At 40.7% G+C, this 20,733-nt stretch overlaps 1 protein-coding gene across 3 annotated transcripts in view; it reads right to left on the bottom strand.

Annotated features, from left to right (window-relative positions):
• Nucleotides 1–13,951: 13,951 nt before the first annotated feature.
• Nucleotides 13,952–20,733, bottom strand: part of LOC120224258 (sodium/calcium exchanger 1) — a 317,659-nt gene continuing 310,877 nt past the window's right edge. For all 3 annotated transcript variants that reach the window (XM_039222495.1, XM_039222493.1, XM_039222494.1), the window contains one exon: nucleotides 13,952–14,610. In XM_039222495.1, the coding sequence (XP_039078426.1) occupies nucleotides 14,234–14,610 (377 nt within the window). In that variant the 3' untranslated portion in view covers nucleotides 13,952–14,233. The remainder of the gene's footprint in view (nucleotides 14,611–20,733) is intronic.

The raw sequence follows: 20,733 nt of genomic DNA, 5'->3' as shown, positions 1-20,733 counted from the left end.
CCATTTTTGTAGGCCTCTTCTTGTACACTTTGAATTATTTTTCTGGCTCCCAAAAAGAAAGGGGGTCAAAATATCTATGGATGTGTTAAGTACCCATAAGTAGGATCTTGTCAGCTTAGAGTTTAGGAAACATACATACATGTGCACACACAATAACAATCTTAAGTTCTATTTTCCAAGATCTCTTTATGAGCAAAGTCACTTGCTGACTCCACTCCATTTCTGCACCAGTTCAGATGAGAGCCAGGAAAGGTGCTCCAGAGGGACTTGGGATGATGTCTACACTGTCTGTGCTTTCCAGGTTTTATGAGTCGTAGTGAGATTTTGAAACTCTTTTCTAAAATCCAAACTCACTCATAACCAGTGGTTATTTTGGCTTCATCAGTTCCTACTCAGTCTTCAAACCAGTTAGACTGTGTCATTAAATATAACTCAGTCCTGATACATGAAGGTGTAGCATTAAGGCAAATGGTCAGAGCTAATCCATTAAGAGTGTCCAGGGTCATTCTAGAGGCCCTGGGCCAGTCAAGCAAAGCGGATTACCTGTTGGTTTTTTGAAAGAACTAGAAAAGCTGATTAGAAATCTCTCTGGTTGGAGAGCCTGCCTGAAGCTCAGTTAAGCCAGGAAAGAATATTTGCAAGGATTAATTTTCCTTCAAATAATATTTTATGTTCAAACAGTGAACGTTTCTGTCCATACATCGGAATGTACTGAGCCCACCTGAAACCTACCATTTAAGTCATTTTAGTTTTTTCCTGTGAAGAAGCAGAGTTCAACAGCGGGTGACATTAACTTCCCTGGACCTCTCAGAGCACCATTTCATAGCTATCAAACTTGATCATGCACCAGAATCATCCGTAAGAGCTTGTCAAAACTCACATTGCAGGGCCCACTTCCAGAATTCAATTCATAGGTCTGGGTCTCTGGTAGGACCAGAATATTTGTATAAATAACAAATTTCAAAGTTGTTGCTGATACTACTTTGTTGGGAACCAAATGTTAAGATTCACTGCAATACCTTATTCTAAAACACTCTAGTTATCCAAATCACCTTAACTCTGCTCCCAGGACAAAGCTCTTCTGTGTGGAATGTGAAGGTCGGTATTGGATTTTTCCCCTAGATATTTTTATAATGTAGGTAAAGGACAGATTTGATAGATGCTGATTTCATATTAAAGAAAGAAAGGATCTGAAATTTAAGTGCCTTGTCTGCATATACAGCAATCCTGTAAGTAAAATGTAGCCAAATTCTGATCTATGACCTGACTCTGAAGGGAATGTTTCTCCATATCATTAAATTTGGGTCTCCTAAAGGGCTTTTTGTAGGAGACTTTACAGTTTCTCTTCCGAGGGTAGTAGTTTACTGCTACCATTAAGTGTCTGTCTTACCACACAGGTGTTACTCCCGTTACTTCAGCGTGACTAACATAATGATGGTTAAGTTCCTTCAGTTTTTTTCACTGAACACAGGGTCAGTTGATTTTGTTTTCTCTAGTAAAATCCTTTTTAAAGTATATCAAATGTAAGGACCTATATGCATGAGTACAGAGAGGTCAAGATCATCAAGGGAAAAATCGGAGAAATTCATTTGATGGGGAATAAAGCCGAACAAGCTGTCCGCACACTTAATTAGAGATTTGCAGTTTGTTTGACAAGTGGAGCTGGGTCACTTCAAGAGGTTGGATTGGTACAAGGACTTGAGGAAGAAGAGACATGAGGGTCTGACTGAGCAGCTGTCTATGCAGAAGGGAGGCTCAATCTATTCACAGCCTCTCTTCCTTATAAGCCACCACCACTGATTGACAGAGCTTCCTAGATGGCTTAAGGCAGTCATCTTCAGAAAACACTTCTGGTGCAGATTTTTGTAAAAGAAGAAAATCCTTGCTTTCCAATTTGGGATCTCCTAATCAGATATGAAATGGGGGTCAAATTCAAGGTGAGGGACTTCCCAAAATATAAGAATACCATGCCTCCTGCAGCTGAGCTGTGACTCTATAGAAAGGTTAGTGATGAGAAGGAAAAATAAAATTTTAACCCTGGGTAGAAGTCAGAGACATTAATACAGTTTTAAAACAATGTTGCCTGTTTTAATTTTTTTCTCTGGACAGTGAGGCTCGCAGGATCACTTGATCTGTTACAGTATTGGGAACGTTTATTCATCCCCCCCCCCCCCCAACAAATTTGTCCCTGTGCCTCAATGCTAATAAAGCTGGAATATGTGACTTAACAATGTTGAAATGGTTTCGCCATTTCTAATGACATTAACTAGGATTCCTTCAAGAGAAAGCTTCCGTTTATTCCACTGAAACATCCTTTGTTTATGTAAGCAGAGTTCACTGTGGTTGCTTCTTCTTTTCCCCATGGCGATGTCTATGGCTTCTTGCTATATTTTCTCCAACTGTGTGCAATTTCAGATTGCTAAGGACGCGTTTGGGCTGTTGGGCAAACCAGATGACTGCTGGGGTGGGATTTACATCTTTGTAAAACCTTCTTGAGTGTCATTTTCTCCATTAACAAGGGAGGCTTTTAAAAGACAGTTGAATCTGTAGCAAAAGTGAAATTCCTGTTTCATCTTCCTTTACAGTCTTTTAATATCTTTCGGTCCAGTCAACATGTATCCTGTTTGTATTCACTCCCTTTAGTGTAAACTGACTTCTGTCAGTCTTCCTCCTCAAAGGCTGTCATTAAGTACAAAGAATGAAAAGTAAGTGGGATTATTATGGCAAACTGTGTGAACATACAGTTTACATTTAGAAAAATAGTGGATTCAGCCTTACAAAGGTCACTGATGTGGAATCCATTCCAATCTTGTTAAATCTTCTTTGTGGGTCTCCCCCAAAGGGAGAAACTTTTCACTCCCTGTTTGGGAAGGGACTTTTTTTTTTTTTTTTTCCAGCAGCGCACAAAGAATTATTTCAAAATAAACTTTTAAATTCCCATCAGACTTAATGTGGTTTTCTTGGCTTGACACTTGCCATCAAGAATTATGAAGAGAAACTTGTTCGCAGTGGAAAGCACCTTCAACCCATACCCATTAGATAACAGGGAACTACAGATCATGTAGGGCTTGATGTATTCTGGGAAAGCAAGCTAGGGGTAAGTCCTTCCTTTATTGATGAGGCAATTCGAGTTCAGAGAGAGCCAAAGATTCACAACCCTAATTTTCAAAAGAGGAAAGCCTTCGGATCTCCTCTCTGATGACTAGTTGATGCCAAAATGAAGAGAACCTTGTATATTCAGACGTGGGGACTGAGGTCCCTTCTAGTTGGCTGTTAAAATGTGACAGCTGGACTTGTAACTCACTGAAATATAGCTAGATGTCTCAAAGTTAAAAAGAGCAATAGGCAGAGTTAAGAAAATCCAGTGATGAATTAGTATCAATGCTCAATAGAAAAAAAAAAAATCAGGAATGGGGAGGCAAATGATCTTTGAAGTCCGTTTCTCCCAACTTGACACATCAGAGACCATATACCAGGATGTGTTAGTGGAGTCTAAATTCATTTATCTCATTGGTGAAAGACTATGAAGTTAACAAAGTTAGTATTTCTATTTCTGTTAAAATCTTCTTGATAGGTTTCAGAATGGCTCCATTAATCAGCCTCAAATTGATAAAATGCATTGACAAAATGGAAGGTGAATTTGAGTGCCACACGTGGCCTCTTCTTAACTGAATCCAGGGCCAGTGTTAATTTTCTCAAAAAAATAAGTGCTTGAGGTGTATAGAATTAGAGGATTGAAAAAACAAAGTAGAGTCTGGCATTTGATTTAAAAGTGGTTCCACAGCTTTGACAGTATAGATGTTTCTTAAAAAGTTTTAACTAAATACAAAATGAATTAACAGTTCTGGAAAACATACTTGCTAAATTGACTAATTTCCCATTCTCTTTGGTTTGGCTTCTGATTCTTTGTCCTCAGCTAATTTACCATTTGATATTTATCTAGCCTCAGCATCCAGATCTGAATTTTAATTCATCATCACCATCCAAACACTCTCGGCATCTCTCAACCTTTATTGATTTGTGAGGGCCAGGCAGGAAGATAAAGTGACATTAAGATCCCAGTGTCCAAGTGATTTCTGACTTTTGATTAGGAGTTGGAAATACTTTCTCAAATCTTTTTTTTTTTTTTTTTTTTTTTTTTTACTGGATTACAGTCATAGTCATAGTCATGTTAAAGATACTCTGGATGGTCTGTGCCTTTCTTTGTACAAATCTTCTGGATCAACTGGTAAGGCAGCTAACTTTGCTGTCTTTCTTTTATATTACAAGTAAGGAATGGCTGTTTCTCTTGGGAGAATTAGGAAATTAAAGGGAGACTCTGGAATTATGTCAGTATCCTCCCACAGAACGAGTATGAGAAATCCTCCACTGGGAACCATGACCGATAAAAATTTACAGGGAAGAGCAAAACATTAACAGAGCCTGTCACAAACTCTGCCCTCCTCTTTAACCCAGCAGCCTGTACTGAACCGTTTTCATTGTTTTCAAATATTACTAAGTATCTTGTCTGTTGTTTTAAAGGGACCCAGACCAGTTCTGGTTTGTTCCCAACACAAAACTCAGTCTTTGGGTAAAGTCATAATAATACTACCCCTGGATCTGGTTTTGGTTAATGGAAGCCCCAGACTCTAAAGAGGTAGGATTCCTAAACAGCAACAAAGCAATTATTATTTTTATTTTACTAACAAGACAACTTCAGAGTTGAGATGCTAGCGCACTGGCCAGGAAGAAAAAATGCAAGCTTGGATTCCTTTAAGAGTAGACTCCTTGCTGGGTCCAATGCATTTGGCTCTGCTGCTTTCTTATTAGTGTTTTTAAAAATTGAGTCCATGGCAACAAGTGTGAAAAGATGGGGTTCACTCTCCAGGCAGGTGACTCTGGAAAGTTACCTTTCCAGAGGTATGTGACTCTGGAAAGACTTGAGTCCAACAAAACAGCCTGGTCCAGAGCAGAGAGGAATCTCTGTAGGTAATATTTACATTAAATGAAAATAATACTTTGCAATTGTTCTAATGTTCATAGACCATATCCATCATGGGGGTGAGCAAGGGTGGGGGTCTGGCTCAAGACTAGGATTGGCCCCATGTATCTTGTCTAGTTCCCGACTCCATCTAGTATCTATATGGTGATGTGACTTATGACATTGATAGCGATTTGTCTCTCCTTCCCAACTGCTTGTTTGCCTCTAGATACTGTATAAGTGGAGGGTAAGGGTTGAACACTGATGTTATTAAATCCTATGTCTCAGTAATTAACATGTTTTCTTTATGGCTTTGCCATAAAGATCTTGGCTTCAGAATTGGCATTTAAAAGCATCTCTCTTGGTGTTTAAAGTTATAAAATGTCAACAATTTATTAAAGGTGATAAACAGATTTAGTCCATTTTGAAAGTGAGGGCAACCCTTTCTTTTGGCTTTTTCTCATCCTCTACAGTTGTTTCTGAAAGATGTGCTACAGGGATTAAGAGTCACAGGGATGAAAGGGGTCACAGAAGAAGAGTCACCGATACGACCCTACTGCTCCTGGCTTCTTTGGGTGGTAGGCTCTTTTCTCAACAAAATGAAACCAGTTGGAAAAATTCCCAGTCTATTTTGATGAGAAAGATACTCATTTTTTAAAATGTAAATCTCTGCAGGATCTGTGAAGACAACCTGAGAATATTAAGATATTTTAAGCCACGTGCATACATTTACCACAGTATCATCTGTCTTGAAGAAGATTTGAAGTGTCACATTTCCCAAGGGATTACTAATGGCAGCAAAACTCTTGTTCCTAAGAGTTTGAGACTACAACCTCAAAGATAGTCCTGACAAACTGTAACAACAGTAGAGCTAATAAAAATGGCTTTCAGCTTTTGCATGATGTTATCCTTTGCTTAGATCCAACACCACAAAAATTTTGTTGAAATAGCAAAATGAAGTCCTTACAATATTTCCAATATTGAGACAATAAGTGTCCCAAACAAGGTCCAGTATGTCATGAAGCAGTTGGTTAAACAGGATCCAGTGACCTGACATCAGTATTACTCCCCCTTTCTGTACCCACTCCTCACCCTGACTGGACCTCTTGGAGAAATCTCACGTACCAGTTGGTTGAAAGGGTTGGTTTGCCTGTTCATAAGATCTCGAAGGAAAATTCTAGGCACAACACGGCCAGTGTATATGCAAGTTGACGGTTGCTTGAGTGAAAATATCTAAGTTAAATTACAGCTAGTAGAAGATCTACATGGTGGTAGATGATTAGGTTTTTATGGCAGAACTGGGTAGGAGTCTCATTCATTCTTTCCTTTGTGCCAAAACGCATTACTAGAAAATGTCAAGTGAGATATGGGAGCCTGCCTGCTCAGTGTTATGTTTCCAGGGAAAATATAAAATCTCATTCTTTTAATCCCTTGGGATTTGACCTAGACGAGCATAATTTTTTTCAAGAGCTGTTTTCAACACCCTCCAAATAACAGAGGGTAATTGAAAAAGCCGGAAAGGTGCTCTAATCGATCCTGAAGACTGTCTATCAGAAATGTTTGCTAAATGAAGGGAAGAAAAGTGAATTTCGTTCTTTTAAAGATCTACTCCTGTTTTTAGAAGGATATATATGGTTAACATTCTAGGCCAGTTTTTAAACCACTTGGAATTTGCACCTTTAGCAAAAAAAAAAAAAAATCAGGAATGCATTTCTTTCTGTATCTCTTTCCCTTTCCCCACTTATAAAAGGTATCTGATAAAAATGAACACTAACCAGACATGGGCTTTTAGGGCAGTCTTAGACATCCATAAACATAGTTCAAGTTATCGGACATACATTGTCTGTATTTATGCATATATCTCTATGCTGTAGGGAGAGATGGGATAGAGGAGATTTAATGCTGAACTTGTGTCTGATTCACATAGAAATAATCTTCAAACTACCATTTCAAATATTTCATTACAGTGGTTGAAATAGCAACTTTTGGTAAAAATTTAAAAAAAGGTTGAAAACACCCCTTCTATTTGCACGAAAAGGCCAGTGTTTCAGAAGCCTTTTAACTCTGCTAGGTCTGTCTGAGCTTTCTTGTTTATTGGAGTTAGACTCAAGCTCAATATCCCATATGATTATTTAAAATATTAAAATTAATTCTGAAATGTTAATAACATCTAAATGAAATCAGCCTTTTATGAATCAAATTGTCGTTATTAAGTTCTGAAATGTAGAAACTTCTTGGCCACGTCCCCTCCCAAAAAAAGAAGAGGGAAATGATTAAAGGCATTTTTATGAGACACCTGTATAGATCCAGTGTATTCCACAAAATAACTGAATAATATGGAAAAGGGTGCCAAAAGCATCCTTTTTGGGGGGTTGCCAAAGCCAAAAGTTATGTCTGTGCCCAGCTTTCATTTTCATAAAAACAATACAAGCTGAAATTGCACTGTCGTTTTTGGAAACTGGAAATTTATCTTCCTTAAAGTTAATGGCTTTCAAATATTTTAGACAAGAGTAGTCTGTGATGATATCTTACCTCACACATTTTGTTTGTGCTAAATTCTCTCATTTTTAAGTACATTCTGTCAACAGCATAAATAACTTTCACCTAAAACATTATTTTAGGCATATTATTTATTGAACATTATTAGAATGTAAAATCTTTCAAGATTTCTTCTTTGGAGCATTTTTTCAAATTTAATGTTAAGTATAAGAAGGTAGAGAAATACACCTATAGAGAAAATTATTTTTCTCAGAACTAGCTATCTGGGTCATACAACTTTTATCTTAAATATTTATACAGTTGATTTTTTGAGTGAAATATTTTGAGAAGTGGTTATATATTTGGTTATTGGAATTGTTCTTTCCACTTGGAAAGAATATAGGTCAAAACAATCACATTTTTAAGAAAGTTCTCCCTAGAGACTTTATCCATTGTTTTACCATGTGGCTGCAAGGGGTCTAATAAAACGTTCTGTAAATTAAAAGTGGGTTATTTATTTCAACTTGGAAATTTAGGGGAGAGGTCTTTGGAAATCTCTGGGCCACATTCTTCTCGGTGAGTAAACAGGTTCCAGTACAGAGGGCTGCCTAATAATTCCAGTACATTACTTCCCCTGTCCCCACCCCTGCCCCCACAGTACACTCTTAAATTGGGCTAGGTAGATCTGTCTTTGCAGCCAACAAATCAGGAGGGCCGGACTGTGCATTAACTCAAAACTGACTCCGTAATATTGAAGTTAGCTAATTTCTTTTTTTTGGTGTGTTTGGTTATTAATGTGGAATTTTACTAGCCTTTGCATGTCAGGAATATAATACCCACAGAGAAACTGTTTTACCCACTTATATTCTTTGGAAGCATGAAAATCATACATTATGGTTTTCTAGGTTTACATGCTTCACCTTTGTAGAAACTTTCATAGGAGTTAAGTGTGTGTCTGTGTGTGTTGGTGAGCTCCTTAATTCTCATCCATATCTACGTATTTCGATAGAATAAAAGGCTAGGTAGATGACACTGAAGTATGAAAAATGTGATTCAAAAGGGAATAAAATCAATAATACTGTTGCAGTGTATACCTACAGGGTATATGTAAATGTCCCAAACATTTATAGAGATACATACTGTACTGATTGTTTGCGAAGCAGAATGCCATTATATTTATTTCTTCCTATAATAAATTCACTTTCAGAAAAACATGCCCAGAGCACTTTATCATGAGCTTCTCCCCAATGCTGAGAGGTAATAGTGAGCAGTACTAAGGGTGATGAATATGATGGGAATAGTCCTGGAAGAAATACAAAGGTTGGGAATTAGGGAAAAGAAAAACTAAGATTGCATATTTCCAAGGGAACACCTCTCTGGATCTTTGATAAGGGTTAGGACAGTATGATTCTAAAGAACATGAGCAGACCAAGGAGCTGTGAAGTACCACACTGGTTACAGATTGGGTGATTCTGGGCAAGCAAGTCTTCCTGTTAAGATAGGAGTCATGGTTTTTAACTACAAAGTCATGTTGCCTTCTGAAGTTGTGAAGTAATGTTCTCTCTTACAAATAAAATAATATATACAATGACTGTTGATTTAAATGTCCCTTAGGAGATTAAATCGGAGGAACTTTGGTAAAGTTGAAAATGGGTAGAGCCTCTGAGGGCATCTTTTGGGACACCTTGGTAGACAGGGAAAAAGTCACAGTAGGCTACTCACCAGTTCTTGTGGGCTGGAAAGCTGAAGTGCTCTTTCCCTTGGGAGACCTAACACTCAGTGGTTGTTCCTTCTATAGGAAAGACTCTCTCTGCTTTGGGAGATGATTAACCATGGCCTGATTAAGCTCCAAAAATGAAATCCCTAACTGTTGCAATTGTTTCCCCTTCCTATGTCACCCTGGTACGTGGAATACCATCCAGACCACACAGCACTTAAAACGTGCTGGGTGGAAGACCATGAACATGGTCCTAGAAGTGATAGGAATGTAATATTGAAAAGAAGAGCAGAGATGACATCCAGTAACAAAAATTTGTAGGTAGGTCTGAATGAAAGGTAATAAATGCACTTATAACAGCATCTGATCATGTAAAGCTCATCTACATAGTGCACTCACTTGTTTATTGATTCGAATGCTCACTTTTACCCACAGCTAGAATGCTTTCATCAAGTCCAGCGGTTTCTATAAGAGAAGCTGTGACTGCCAGCTGTAGGTCTGGATGAGATCTAAGGTTGTGCACTGTCAATCCCAAAATGGCCATTACTCAGTCATATAGTTATGAAATCATACTCAAGACTTGCTCCGAATTCAACTGCACAAGATCAGGGACAAAAAACCAGAATCCAAAGAGAAGCTCTACATCTTGAGCCAGGAACCACTTTTTAAAAGAAGTCTTAAAGGAGCTGATTTATATTCTTGAGAAGGTAAAGTTTTGTCAATGTTAGAGAATGGAGGGCTTCATCATCTATTGGAGGAAATTTATTATTTTTCTAATTGCTTCCACAAAGTTCTCAGATATGCGTAGAACAAACCAGTCAGTCTCTATTCTGACAGATTAGGATCAGGGATCATGGGCTGTGGACTAACAATGAATTTCCCTGTATGGAAAAAGCTTGTGCTTCTATTAACAGTGAGACCATTGGGGGACAGATGCTGTGTTAGGGATTCTTGTTGCAAATGGGATCCACCTATCAGAATGCGTGCAGGGTGGTTTAAAAGAGCAAATTTTATAGTTTTCTTCTTTGAAAAGCAACAAGAAAACGTGTGTTTATAGAAAACAAAGCTCTCTGAAATCTTTTCTGGTGGCAGGCTTGACTTACTGGGTTTGAAAGAATTAAAATGATCTCAGAAGAGGTTGAGAATCATTGAGCCAAGGCATTTTGTTGAAGGGTAGTTAAACAGCCAAGACTACTCTGGTCATTGATTTACTGCCTTTGTTATTTAAAGAAATAAACGTTGTCTGCTCATTTTGTGTTAAACCAAAGATTGGTAATTAGGAGACATTAATTGATGATCCAAGAAAATACTTAAGTTACACCTTTTTTCCTTCACATGTGAAAGGGTGGCACATATGATCATATATGGACATAATGAGGAATTCTAAAGCAAATGTGAAAGACTGTCAGATGAATATCACTACACGTACACAGTGGACAGTTTCCATTATAAGAACTAAATCCACTGATATTAATGTAGGCTTGCAAATAAGTACACAAATTAGAGGTCACATACTTTCCCCCTACAAATGCTTATTTCTGGTGTCACCTCATCCTATACTATTGATTATATGACACATAAAGTCAATAGCATGTAATTAGTCAGAAATTAATGCAAGGAAGTTCTATTAGGAATCGAGAGGAATACAGTGATACTAAAAGACTAAGTATTGCTTGGATCAGTTTTACCAGAATTAATTTATTAGCCAGAATATTCTGCTAAAAAGTGGTTGGATGCATAGTTGTTTATGGGTTAATGTTCCTGGATGCAGAAAGGAGGCAGATAAAGGGTACTAAAAGATGTGAAAAAAAAAAAAAATGAAATGGAGAAACCTCCAACACTTATCTCTGTACCATCAGATAGACACACATTCTGACACTGTGCTCTCTTGGGACATTAGAAAGGAAATCTTACATGACCGAAGGGTTGACATTTGCAAGAGTCTGAATCCTGGGTATCTACTTTCTGTCTTTTGGATGAGGATACCAATTGCACAATAATACCTTTTTGGTCTTTATTTCTTCAAAACATGAAAACAAAAATGAAGTAGATGACCATGAGAGAAAACATTTACATACAGAATATGCTGTATCACTGGTGATTAAATCAGAAACAATTAGAAACTTTATTTGTGCCAATAATGTGTACCATTTATAAGGAACAGCACAATCAGTGCACTTCCCCCCTAAAGCTGTGCACAATACACACAAGAGAAACAAAATGAAATAATTTTACACAACTACAATTATTAACAACCCTGAAAAATCAGAATCATATTTTCCCTATAACATGAAACTTTAAAAAGCAAACAAACCAAAAAGCTTTGAAATTAAAATTCAGTGGCAAGAATTTCTGAAAGTCCTCTGTGAAAATCTGCTACAGGATTATTGACGTTCCAAATATGGCTAAAATTGAGTGCAAAAATCTAATATTTCAACAACTCACGCCCTTTGACTATATTTACTTGGCGTTTCTAGGCTAGCTTTCCATTTACTAAATCTTAAAAAAAATGGATTAGAATGTGCCCCCGAAAGAGTTAGGCCACCAGTTTTGGACCACGGCCGGCTGGGGTGAGTCTCCTGGAGATATGAGGAATGGTAGAGGTGTGGGGCATAGAAAAGTACTGTTGTCCAACAGAGATAAAAACTGGGATTACTTGGACTTGCTCAGTCCTATGGATCACCAACGTGATTGCCCTTCTTGGTTTACAATGGGGAGATGCACAGATCTGCAAGATTGGCTGAGGACACATACGATGCTTCCCCTAACCTGTGCTTTATCTCTTAAGTTAAAATCTTAGATATTTGGACATTCGTATGTGTACAGTTTCAGTGTGTTTATGTTAAAAGTTTTATAATTGTTTTTTCCCTGCAAGATAAAACTGTTTTCATCTGGCTGTGCTAACTTTTACCCATGGAGATAGCAATCACATTAGCTGGGAGCCCCGAGGGCAGGGATCTGAGCTGTCCTGTTCATGGTTTAGTCCCCACGAGTAGCACAGCACCTGATATATTGAGTAGTAACCAGCATTTAATTTTTCATTCAGTCACCAAATGTTTATGAAATGATGAGTGATCATAATTACGGAGTAGAAGAAGAGAGAGTAACTCTGAACAGCTTTTATCTCTTAAGTATCTTTGAATCAATACAAAGGGCCAGTGGTGTCTCTGGCCTGGGATGTTTTATAGATAGAGAAGTCTCTGAGACAGGACCAAAGTCATTCCGTTTTTCCTCATTACTAGACTCACTACTTTGGAATGTTGGGCGTATCCATGCTCTTTGGTATTTTGAAATAGAAAGAGCCATTCCTTTTCCAGGGTTAAAAACCTCCCAGTGCAATCCTCCTGGGAGGCACTAATCTCATTTAATTGCTTACTCCTTAGTCATAAGTACAGAAGACGCACTTTTAAAGGCCCATGGATCTCCCTGGCTTATTTCCTACTCAGGAACTGCAGATAGAATCAGAGGAGTCTGGATGGTGAGAGTAACAGGGCTCAAAATAGCCTTTTATGTAAAAAAATAAACTGAACAAACCACTATCTACCATCTGTGCCAGACAGAGCAGAAGTGAAATAAATACTTTGGGGGCAGGGGTGGGTGTCAGGGAAATGGAGGCTCTCAAAGCCTGGGCACATCGAATCTGGCCACTGCTCTACAACTTTCTCCTCACCCTCCGGAATCACCAACAGGTGATTCTTTAGAGGCCTCGGGTGTATTCCACATGGCTAATTTCCCATGATGATACTTGGTAGTTTGCCTGCTGTCCTCTCAGGAGCTTTAACTTCCCAATGACCTGTTATTGCTTCTTAGAAATGGATGTGCAGGTCCATGAACAATAAGCCATTTTCTTTTATCCCTACTAAAATCAAACTCAGTAACAACACAAACGTTACAACTCAGGTGAAAAGGAAACTCACTTCTATCTTCAATGTCCAGTCAACGTTGCTGAATGGGAGAACAGTATACACTATACTCTACTATATACAGATACACTTATTTTGTTTTTCATCCATGCACTGTGTAACAGGTATCACAACAACATTCCCAAACAGGCACACGAAGAGGGAGCATATGTTCAGTCATGACTGGAACGGGATTGTGCAAGCCATGGATACGTCCCAAAATAAAACCGACGAATGGTTCCAGGCAACAGCACACATGGGACTGGGACACACATGATGCAAATGGAAAACGATGCACTTTTTTGAATGGGATTACTCCTGTTTGCCTGAGAAATGGTGGGCAGGAGGAGGAGGGTTGGAATGGGGGGTCTGGGGGGTTAGCCAGGCTGGAAAATCAGAATGAGGGCCTTGCTAATCACAGTCCAGAGCTAAAGAGATAAGAAATTAATGATTTTGCACGTTCTTGGGAATCGAGGCACATTATTTCTGTACCTGCTGAACAAGAGTGTCAGGCATCATATTGTTAACTATCAGACTGTATCTAGAACCATCACTTCTCCCGACTCTGTTCAAGCTCCCATGCTTCTTCTGGAGGCAGCTTTATCTCTGCTCATATTCCAGAGAGAAGCACAAAATTTAGTGATTGAGCACAGACCTGCCTCTTCTTCCGTGCCTGCATCCTTTCTGAATCCCAAATAATTTTTAAAGTGTTTGGAAAAAGGGCAATTGTCATGATTTAAATTTTCACCAAAAAACCCATTTGCACTTGGATTGGTCATCACCTCCCGCGAGGGAAACAAAAACTTTGACCTCCCACAAAACAAGACAAAATAAAAGTCAAAACATCAACCACCTCCCAGCCCCCACCAAAAACAAGCAGAAACAGAAAACAAATCAAAGACTTAATGATTTATGAACCTGGAGAGAACACAGTCCTTCTAGGCTGAGCTGCAAAGATGCCCCTGCCTTCATGCCTTGTTCAAGGTGACGATGCCCCTGGGAATAGGAGGTGATGGTTTCTCACTTCGGCCCTAGTACAGAGTATGCTCTTGAAGCTGGGTTCCATCAGCAGGTAAGTGAACATGACAAATGTCAGTTTCCTCTGTTCGTTATACATAATATTTTATGTATATATATATACGTATATATATAAATTTACTATATCTGATTGTTCCTTTAGAAACCTTTTATGTGGCAGTAGGCCTCCAGGGAAGAGAAGAAAATGTACAAGAGCCACAGGAGCACGAAGAGGCAGGATGTGAGGAGCTTGGCAGTCCGGGGCCCACCCAGCTCACCTCCAATTTCCGGCCTTCGCCGATACAGCAGCACCCCCACGTTGATGAAAGCAAAAATGGTGAAGAGAGTGACAGAGAAAGCTAGCGTGCCAGGGGACACTTTGAACTGTTCCCCATTGGCCGCGTGGTAGATGGCAGCGATGGACCAGGCCACGCCGATTCCCAGGAAGACGTTCACAGCGTTGCTGCCAGTGACGTTACCTATGGATGCATCTGCGTACTGGTCCTGGGTGGCGGCCACTTTGCTTGCAAACGTATCTGTGGAAGAAGAAGAACAAGGCAGTGACACTCAATATTTTTAAGAGGTCTGTGGAGTGCTAGAAGCTTCAGCTGTGTGCTCCAGGGTCAAATCCCCTGATGGAAACCCACTGACCAGGAGAAGGTTTCGCTGTTCTCCTGAGTCCCCGTCCTGTGGTCAGAACAATGGGATCTAGACATCAGGAGTCAAATGTTTGGCTGTGTTACGGACCGGATGATCTTGGTCAAGTTCTTTCCCCACAGGTTCCACAGTTCTTTGTAACATTGACCTTGCAGGACAGAATTTTTCAGAGTGATCATGGCCCATCGATGTCAGAATCACGTGGGGTCCTTCTTAAGGGAGAACGGCACAAGGCTCCATCTGGCTGGGCTGCATCAGAATCACCGGGGCCCAGGAATCTGATTTAACAAGATTCCAAAAGGTGGTAGGTCGCGAAAATTTATGAATGGCTATTGAAGGGAATTACTAGAAGGTTCTGTATCAACAGCTCTAGATTACAGATGAGAAAGATAAGGTGTTGGGAGATCTTTCCGGAGATTCCAGAGTAAATCCTCAGTGGAATTGAAGCGAATTGAGCCATATAATAGCTGGCATTGGCCTAGAGCCTTAGGAATAGGAAAGCTGACTCACTTACGTTACTGCATTGATTATGACAATTCTACGAGGAGGCACACTTTATAGGTGAGGATACTGGGCTTCGGGAGAATAAGTGATGGGTGCGACATCACACAACAAGAAAGAAGCCATCTTAGCTTGCACTGGGACCTCGTGCCTTCACGGCAAGGACTCATTCACCGCACCATCTTACCTTTCACTATGCCATGAGTACGAATGGCCACTCTCAAAGCTTTGTTCACCAGTAATCCTGAGTGCATCTTTTTCTGAAGATAGGAACATCATGGTCCATATCAGGAGTAGGACAAGAATTAACTTATATTCTCGATGAGTAGGGCACGTTTGAGCCATCAAATCCTGCCTCCACAACTGAATGTGTGACCCCAGGTGGATTACTTAATTTCTCAAGCCTCCATTTTTCAATCTGTGAAATGGGGATAGTGACACCCACCTCAGGGTGCTGTTGAAATACTATAGGTAAAATGCTGATCTAGCTTGGTATGTAGTAAGAGTAGCTCTTTCTGTTCTTTTGCAAAGATCATGTGAGTAAAGCTGGCTGGATCAGTTTACTAAAAGTTGAGGCAGGACCTGATATTGCTCCCTTTTTTGAGCGCGTAAACAGAACTTGCAAGACCATTTCTTTTCTATACAACTGCCTTGTTTTAAAATTTTTATTACGTTTATTTCTGAAAGGCAGAGAGAGAGAGAGAGAGAGAGAGAGAGAGAGAGATTGCGTGTGTGGAGGAGGGGTAGAGAGAGAGAGATTGAGAATCTGAAGCAGGATCCAGGCTCTGAGCTGTCACCACAGAGCTTGATGTGGGGCTCAAACTCACGAACCGTGAGATCATGACCTGAGCTGAAGTCGGACGCTCAACTGACTGAGCCACCCAGGTGTCCCTTTACAGCTGCCTTGTTAATAATATGGAAGTCCTCTCAGCTACCTTGGCAGAATACTTTGCACAGTAAGCTTATAGAAGATGTGAATAACTCAGATTGGTCTCACATTTGCAGAGCTGGTAAAGGCAGGTGTGATATTACCGCAAGGTGCCATGTCATCTGCTCTGCTCCTCTGGAGGTTCCTGGGATGCTCTGAGCAGGCCTGGACTTGTGGGATATCTGGACCACTTCCTCACCTATGTTGCTATCCTGTTGCTACCATTCTCCTTCTGTAGATCTCCAATGGGGATGATACATAAAGCAATGCCAGCTTATAGATTTTTGTGCTTTACTCTGGGCGAGTCGGTTACTTAGGCTGCTCAGAGGATACTTCCGCAGCAGTACCCCTTTCTTTTTTGAAAGGAAGTTAGTCAACATGGAGGGCCCCTCTCATTAGTCTTGACCGTTCTGGTAGAAAGAAGGTACTGTTTTATAATTAAACTCAGGCAAATGCTGCCTGCTGTGTACCAGGCACCATCCTATACATCACACACATATTCTCATGCAACCCTCTTATCAGCCTTAAAGATTTTATGATTTGGGCACACCTCTTGGACACGGCAATAGAACACGGATTTTCAAACCAAATTTTAAACCAAGTTGTTTCAACTTCAGAGCCCATCCTCAGTCCACAGCGCACTGCCACTCCCAGGAAGACGAAAGTTTTCCCTTCCTCATTTCAGACGACCCTACTCCTTCCCCTCAGAAACCGATTTTCGCAGAATGCTCTTTCCTGTCTCAGAAAGGGGTAGGCACTTTGCTCACCCACCCACCTGCATTTGTGTTGCTTTGTGCATTCGGATCACACCCTGCAGCCCCACCAGGACTATCATGGAGGCTGGTGAGTGAAAGCCACGCAAGACAAATCTTAATGGTCCCTTGCACTTCATTATTAAGAGTTATTAGGAGCTGCAGCCAGTAGCCTCCACAAAATGAAGTCATTTCACTTTTCTTTTTCAAGGACAGACAGCTGAGCAGGGAAAGTGAAGGAAAAGAGTGGAAGGCAGGGGAAAGCAGATCCCAGCTCATCCGCTGCTGAGGAACACCTGAGATGCCGTTCTGTGCTCACTTGGCTGTTGGCACCAGCAGGTGGTGGACAGATGGCCGTGTTAGGCTGGGCCCGACGGGGTAGGGATGATCCCTCCCCATGCTGGTGACCTGGCACCGTCTCACACCTGCTTAACTCCCCTGGCATGTGGTGCATGGCACACAGGACTCCCTGGGTGCCCCATGGCCACTCAAACCCTACGCTTTCTGGAGGCTTCTGCTGCCATGCCAGAAGGGAATGAGGTGTAAAATTAAAGATTCCTAGGCCCAGGGACCCTGAACACCCAGACCAGTCCTTTTGCCTAAAAGACGTCCCTGGGTCTGCAGGGATGTCTCTCCCTCCCTCCCTCCTTTTCCAGTAGCCTGTTGTGAGTGTTGAATTGGAATTCTTGTAATAACGGCTTCCTGTTTCCAAACGCCTTTCTCTGGCTTCCCTGCAAAATGGGTAGTCGAAGTAATCAGCTGGTCACAGCAGTGAAACCCGATTTGGGCCTTTTTGAGTCTGGTAGGTTTTATTTACCTGGGTTATACATCAGGCCTTTTGTCTGTTTTAATTCAAAAGCTATGTAAGAATTATAGACATACTTTGCAAACCCAAGCCATTAACCTTACCTCCGGCAGAGAGAACTCTGTTTTCCAAATCAGGTAGGATGGAATCTCCCCAAATTGCCTTCTATCACTGCTTTGCTGCTTAGTGCAAACGGCAACGCATCACACGCCGTATGTTGGGCACTGCCACGCCTTACCCGGGACACTAAGCCCATACCCTGCTTATGGCTGAGCAAGGCAAAGGCCACTCAAATGCCATTCCCCAAAGTAAAATCCGAGAAATAACTGAGGTCTCGGGAGGGTTGTAATCATATTCAGAACTTGGCCCATTTAACAAACATATGAATCAGATTTCCCATGTGATTGGCACAAACTAAGACATGTTGATAACATCATATATATGTCTTCCTACCTATACAGCTTAGGTCATATTTCTAGTAGGTATTTTTGCTTTCAACTTCACCTTGTGTTCTAATGAATTTTGGACTAGTCCTGCAGTCTTAGATGTTTGGTTCTGCCTCCTGGTACCTATGACTGTAAATCAACAGGGAAGATTCAGGAGACAGTGTGGCTGGAACTAAACCATACATCACAGAGTTAGGACATCACTGTTCTCTGCAGACCTACCTTGACTTGACTGTGTATAACCTTGGCCAAGTCATCTGGTCAATGGGCACAAAAGGTCAGCTCATTCCCCTTTCCTCCAGGAATTGTTACCTGAATTTTTCAAACTTTACAGCGACGTGCACACCAAGCCTTAAACGTCTCTTCTGTAGAAAGGATAGTTGTTATATTCCTGCAGGTCACACACAAGGTTTATTATCTAAAGCAAAGGTTTCATCCTGGATGATATATTCTTGACTTTTAGCATATTTTGGGGGCCAGCTGTTCAACCCTCAAGCACTCTGTGCCTCAGGAACTGACACTAATGGTGATTTTAATTGGAATCCAGCCTGCCTGTCAAGGGCATGGTTACTTTCCCAGCACCTGTGAATTACTGGCACTATAAGAGACAGACCAGGGGGTGCAGAGCTTCATGATGGAGTAGTGAGTGAAGGCTCATTAAGGTGACAGTTGTAGCTCTTCTATGCATCGTTGGGTAAGACGCTTCACTTGTTTTTTTAGTTCTAGTTTTTTCATCTAAAATAAAAGATTTAGGGGCACCTGGGAGGCTCAGTCGGTTAAGTGTCTGACTTTGGCTCAGGTCATGATCTCCCAGTTCGTGGGTTCAAGCCCCGCATCAGGCTCTGTGCTGACAGCCAGCTCACAGAAGCCTGTTTCAGATTCTCTCTCTCTCTCTCTCTCTCTCTCTGACCCTCTCCTGCTCACGCTGTCTCTCTCTCTCTCTCTCTCAGAAATAAAAACATTAAAAAAAAATAAAATACTTAGACTAGCATATCTCTAAGACTGTAAATTTACTGTTTGGGTAGTGTACAGAATACATCAAAACACTAAATTCACATGTATGATTTTAGTGCGTGTTTCTATTTTTGTTTTGTTTTGTAGGAATTTATATATGAGCACCCTTCTTCATTAGAACTGATTAATGCTAATTGTTTCTCATTTTAAAGAATGGCCTGAGTGAAATACTCAAAGATCCTAGGAAGAAAGATCTCTAGACCCGAAGACATTGTCATTGATCAAATCATGGCAATATTTATGAAATTAAACCACACCATCCAGAGTCATTTGCCTTTTCAAAATAGATAAACGTTGGCAAAATTATTTACTTGAAGTCACTCTGACTAACCATCCATTTGTATGAGTGATCCGAGGTCTCAATGGTGGCAGAGACGACTGTTACATCTTGTCAAGTTTGCACACCGCTGGCATGGGAAACACTGGGAGAGCCTGATTAAAAGATTTGGGGCTCCACTCTCAATCCACTTAATCAGGCTCTCTGAGGAAAGGAAGGATACATTTTAACAAATGCCTCAGGTTCTTCTTATTAGTTTGGGGGCCCTTGCTGAGAGTGATATGTTTCAGTTTGGGGGAAGCAGCTAATCTCTCTTAGAAACAATGGTGCCCTCAGGTATAGTGGTTATTTTACTCCTAGAACCACTTGGGTGGGTTTGATGCCCCTGCCCCTCCATCTCTAATGTCCTCCAACTCTTGAGTTATGCTATGCTCTTATCTTTTGTTTTGAGACATTATAAGTGGTTTGTATTCAACTGGAAGGAACTTGGGTTAATTTTCTCTCTTCTTTCAGTTTTCCCTCATTTTCCAAATTTTGCTTATTAAAAATTTTTTTTCTTTCATAGTTTATTGTCAAGTTGGTTTACAATTAACACCCAGTGCTCACCCCCACAAGTGCCCTCCTACATGCCCATCACCCCCCTTCCCTTTTCCCCCACCCCCATCAGCCCTCACTTTGTTCTCAGCATTCAAGAGTCTCTCATGGTTTGCCTTCCTCCCTCTCCCCAAGTATTTTCCCCCTTCTCCTCCTCCATGGCCCTCTGTTAAGTTCCTCCTAATCCACCTATACGTGAAAACATATGGTATCTGTCCTTCTCTACATGATTTATTTCGCTCAACATAACACCCTCGAGTTCCATCCACGTTGATACAAATGGCCAGATTTCATTCCTTCTCACTGCCATGTAGTATTCAATCGCATAGATAAACCACATCTTCTTGATCCATTTGTCAGTTGATAGACACTTAGGCTCTTTCCATGATTTGGCTGTTGTTGAGAGTGCTGGTATGAATATTGGGGTACATGTGCCCCTATGTATCAGCACTCCTGTATCCTGGGTAAATTCCCAGCAGTGCTATTGCTGGGTCATAGGGGAGTTCTATTGTTAATTTTTTGAGGACCCTCCACACTGTTTTCCAGAGGGGCTGCACCAGTTTACATTCCCACCAACAGTGTAGGAGGGTTCCTGTTTCTCCACATCCTCGCCAGCATCTATAGTCTCCTGATTTAACGTTTTCGCCACTCTGACTGGCATGAGGTGATATCTCAGTGTGGTTTT

Source organism: Hyaena hyaena, unplaced genomic scaffold (assembly GCF_003009895.1).
Source record: "Hyaena hyaena isolate Hyena2069 unplaced genomic scaffold, ASM300989v1 scaffold_1142, whole genome shotgun sequence".
NCBI lineage: Eukaryota > Metazoa > Chordata > Mammalia > Carnivora > Hyaenidae > Hyaena > Hyaena hyaena.
This window is presented reverse-complemented; position numbering and strand designations above follow the sequence as displayed.